The sequence below is a fragment of the Pyrus communis genome, chromosome 10 (genome assembly GCF_963583255.1).
Source record: "Pyrus communis chromosome 10, drPyrComm1.1, whole genome shotgun sequence".
Taxonomy (NCBI): Eukaryota; Viridiplantae; Streptophyta; class Magnoliopsida; order Rosales; family Rosaceae; genus Pyrus; species Pyrus communis.
In genome coordinates this window covers 8,017,806-8,021,462 of record NC_084812.1, presented here as the reverse complement: position 1 = coordinate 8,021,462, position 3,657 = coordinate 8,017,806, and the positions used below count along the sequence as shown (strand labels likewise).

General features: G+C 40.6%; 1 protein-coding gene and 1 non-coding gene across 2 annotated transcripts; both read left to right on the top strand.

Annotated features, from left to right (window-relative positions):
- Window positions 1-369: 369 nt before the first annotated feature.
- Window positions 370-2,306, top strand: LOC137747795 (probable leucine-rich repeat receptor-like protein kinase At5g63930). Its single transcript, XM_068487941.1, has one exon. It carries the CDS (start codon window positions 370-372, stop codon window positions 2,287-2,289), a length of 1,920 nt encoding a protein of 639 aa, XP_068344042.1. The 3' UTR covers window positions 2,290-2,306.
- A 1,006-nt stretch (window positions 2,307-3,312) lies between these two features.
- Window positions 3,313-3,383, top strand: TRNAG-GCC (transfer RNA glycine (anticodon GCC)). Its single transcript has one exon. It is a non-coding gene; the product is annotated as a tRNA-Gly (tRNA).
- The last annotated feature ends 274 nt before the right edge of the window (window positions 3,384-3,657 follow it).

Sequence of the window (3,657 nt, the reverse complement as noted above, 5' to 3'; positions counted from 1 at the left end):
AATTGCCACAATGAAGCTTCTCCTTCGATGTAAAGAAAAACTTTGGTAGGACTATCTTATTAGGGCAGCTTTTACACAAGATATCATACGAATGACGTGATCAGACAACTCTACAAATTTTATCCTCAATGTATACTTTTCTACCACTTAATTCAATACCAATCCAATCCTAGTCACACCCCACTGGTCATGGGGAACATTGCTTATTGTAGAAGACAAATAAGCACACAGCTAAAACTGTGAGGCTTAAACTAATTAAACAATTCTTGTGCTGTAGCTGCTTGAAGATTACATTGTTCAATAAATTCAAGCTTCTGACTCACGAGACATGAAGATTTTTGAGCCTCAACATCTCTACATTTCTCAGAAATGAAGATCTCAATTTACAACAAAACCCTAGTCCTCTTTCTCTCACAACTCTTCTCACTTCTTGTCTCCAAAGCATGTCATTTGGTAGACAAACAAGCACTTCTACATTTCAAGCTCAACATCGTTTCTGACCCTTCAAAACTGCTGCATTCGTGGTCAATCTCCTCCGATTGCTGCTCCGCTTGGGAAGGCGTCGCGTGTGAATCCTCCGGCAGAGTTGTCAACGTCTCACGCCCGGGGCTTGTTTCCGGCAATGACTTCCTGGTCGACACGTATATGTCCGGTACTTTGTCCCCTTATCTTGGAAACTTATCATTTCTTCAACTTCTTGACCTCAGTAATCTCAAGGACTTGAAGGGTCCAATACCACAAGAAATTGGGAAGCTATCTCACCTCACTCATCTCTTCCTTGATTCAAACATGCTCATTGGCTCGATACCAACAGCATTTCGCTATCTTTTTCGATTGGAGAAGCTTTATCTAGGTAACAATTACATATCTGGGGTTGTTCCCTCCTCTGTTTTTGGATCTTTGAGCTCTCTTTCGGAATTAGGCCTGTCCGGAAATCAGTTGTCGGGCCAAATTCCAACTTCAATAGGAAAGTTGGTTTTGCTCACTAAGCTTGATCTCCTTGCAAACAACATCTCCGGAAGCATTCCAATCTCCATTGGCAAGCTTAAGAGCTTGACATATCTTGATTTATCCGAAAATTGGATAAGTGGAAGACTACCTCAGTCCATTGGTGCACTTTCGCAATTAGTCCTGCTCTATCTCAATCATAATCAGCTCACTGGAAGCATTCCTTCTTCGATTTCCGGGCTTAATTCTCTGCGGTTTTGTCAGTTATCCCAAAACAAGCTCGCAGGTGCTTTGCCAGCATCACTAGGCCAGCTCCCAAAGATCGAAAGGCTCATTTTCGAGAACAACGAACTTTCAGGAAAACTACCAGCAGCCATTGGCCACCTTGCAACTCTCACTGATATTTTCTTCTCCAACAATCGTTTTACAGGCAAGATTCCTTCAAGTTTTTCCAATTTACATAACCTACAAACACTAGATTTGTCGAGAAATCGACTCATTGGTCAAATTCCTCCTCAGCTTGCAAAATTACGTAGTCTAGACACTCTGGATCTTTCATTCAATCCACTGGGATTGGTTAGTGTACCAAGCTTTTTTGCAAGATTGAAACTTTTTCGGCTATTGTTGGCGAAAACCGGCATTGAAGGGCACCTTCCGAATTGGTTATCTTCATCATCTATCTCCATACTTGACTTATCAAGCAATGCCTTGACAGGAAAGTTGCCTCATTGGATAGGCAACATGACTAGCCTTTCATTTCTGAACTTATCAAACAATGGTTTCCATTCATCAATCCCAGCAGAGTTCAGAAACCTTGCACTTCTGATGGATCTTGATCTGCATTCCAACAAGTTCTCCGGCCACCTGAGCTCGATATTTTCGAAACAATCACAAAACCCTCTTGGACAATTCAACTCCATTGATCTTTCCAACAACATGTTCACCGGCCCGATTGACGAGGACATCGGAGAAATTCCCACAATGGCATCCATCAAAAGTCTAGTTTTATCAAACAACCCCTTGCGAGGAAGCATACCAAAGTCATTGGGAAAACTGAGTGATTTGCAGGTTCTAAAGCTTGCGCGTAATCGGCTTTCGGGTAGGATTCAATCAGAGCTTGGAGATGCCAGAAAACTCACTACACTTTTTCTTTCAAGTAATAACTTGAGTGGAAATATTCCAAAGGAGGTGCTGAATTTGAAAGACCTTAAAGAATTTGATGTTTCTAGGAACCATTTGAGTGGGAAAATTCCTCCTCACAAAGCCATTATCCCTGTTTCCGGTTTCATAGATAACCCTGGCTTGTGTGGAGCTCCACTTCCTCCTTGTAATCACTTTTGAAGTTTTGGTTTGAGAATTTAAAAGTTTAGATCTTTGCTTTCGGGAAGGCTTCGTTTTTATGTCATTGCACACTCGAAACGTAACAACATCGCCAATCGACTAGTTAAACTCACTTTTGAGTTATCTTTTACTCAAATATTCTTCTGAAACACTCATCTAGCATACTAACGAGATAGACAATGACTTCGACGTTGAGCGAGACCATGTTCTGTACGAGTCTTTGAGAAACAACACTGTTATCGTAAGTCCTAACGGCTACATTTCCACCCCTGCTCCACAAATTTAGGGTTTCAACTTTCAAGCAAAGAGTAACAATAAAGCTCCAACCCCTAAATTGGAGCACCATGTGAGGTAGGTATTTGTTGGTAATATAAAACATATATATATATATGTAGTCAGAAACCATGAGGAAAGAAACGAAAGCAGCTGGAGGCCATATTCAAAACTTACGTCTGGTTCTTCTGTTGTTTGGAGTTTTGGTGTTTTGTGCTTGGCTTATGCTGCATCTACGATCCTGAGACAGACAGTGCTGTAAACCGGCCACAAATTCCAAACAGTATATTACAAGGTGAGTTAAAAACTGAACGTGAAGCTGATAGGAGGGCTTAGGATATTGTCATTGGTTTTGAGGATATATGCCTTTATAAAAGTGGGGGTGTTTCATAAATGACAAACCAGCGTGCACTTGGAGAGGCAATTGTGGGTTAGACAGGTTTGGTTAAGGTAATGTGCTCGTAATTATTCATATAAGAATAACTTATATGGCACAAGTACACTGTCACCGTGACGTCTCATGTCAATGATATATAGACGCGTGTAAATTTTTATCCACATAACATGTTATCATTAGGATTGAGACATTCATCTTTTCATCTTTTGCACTCCTCCTCCTCCCCTTAACTAACGCAATTGGAGGAAGAGAGTTACTAATTAGAAGGTTAATTTATTTATTGTTCAGAAAACAAATTAAATGGATCCCGTTACAATCTGTATTATAATATTTGACCAATGATTCTCAAGCAGGCACCAGTGGTCTAGTGGTAGAATAGTACCCTGCCACGGTACAGACCCGGGTTCGATTCCCGGCTGGTGCAAAATTCCTTGTTTTTATATTTTTTTTTACGTTGGTTTTTTGTCTTCCAGCTCTTTTCAATTAAAAGTGCTTTTGCTGATATGAGAAAAAGTGCTTCTGCTGATATGAGAAAAAGTGCTTCTGCTGACATTATAAAAAGTTCCCTTCCTCCCTGCAACTTGCATTGATAGCTTCAGCTTTTATCATCTCAACTGCTTGGACAAGAAAATAACAGAGAATATGCTGCAAAATAATTCAGAACAACACTTTGAGTCCATGGCTCCTCCCTCTTGCTC

Coding starts and splice junctions, on each gene's coding strand:
- LOC137747795 (XM_068487941.1), top strand. CDS start 370: ATGAAGATCTCAATTTACAACAAAACCCTAGTCCTCTTTCTCTCACAA.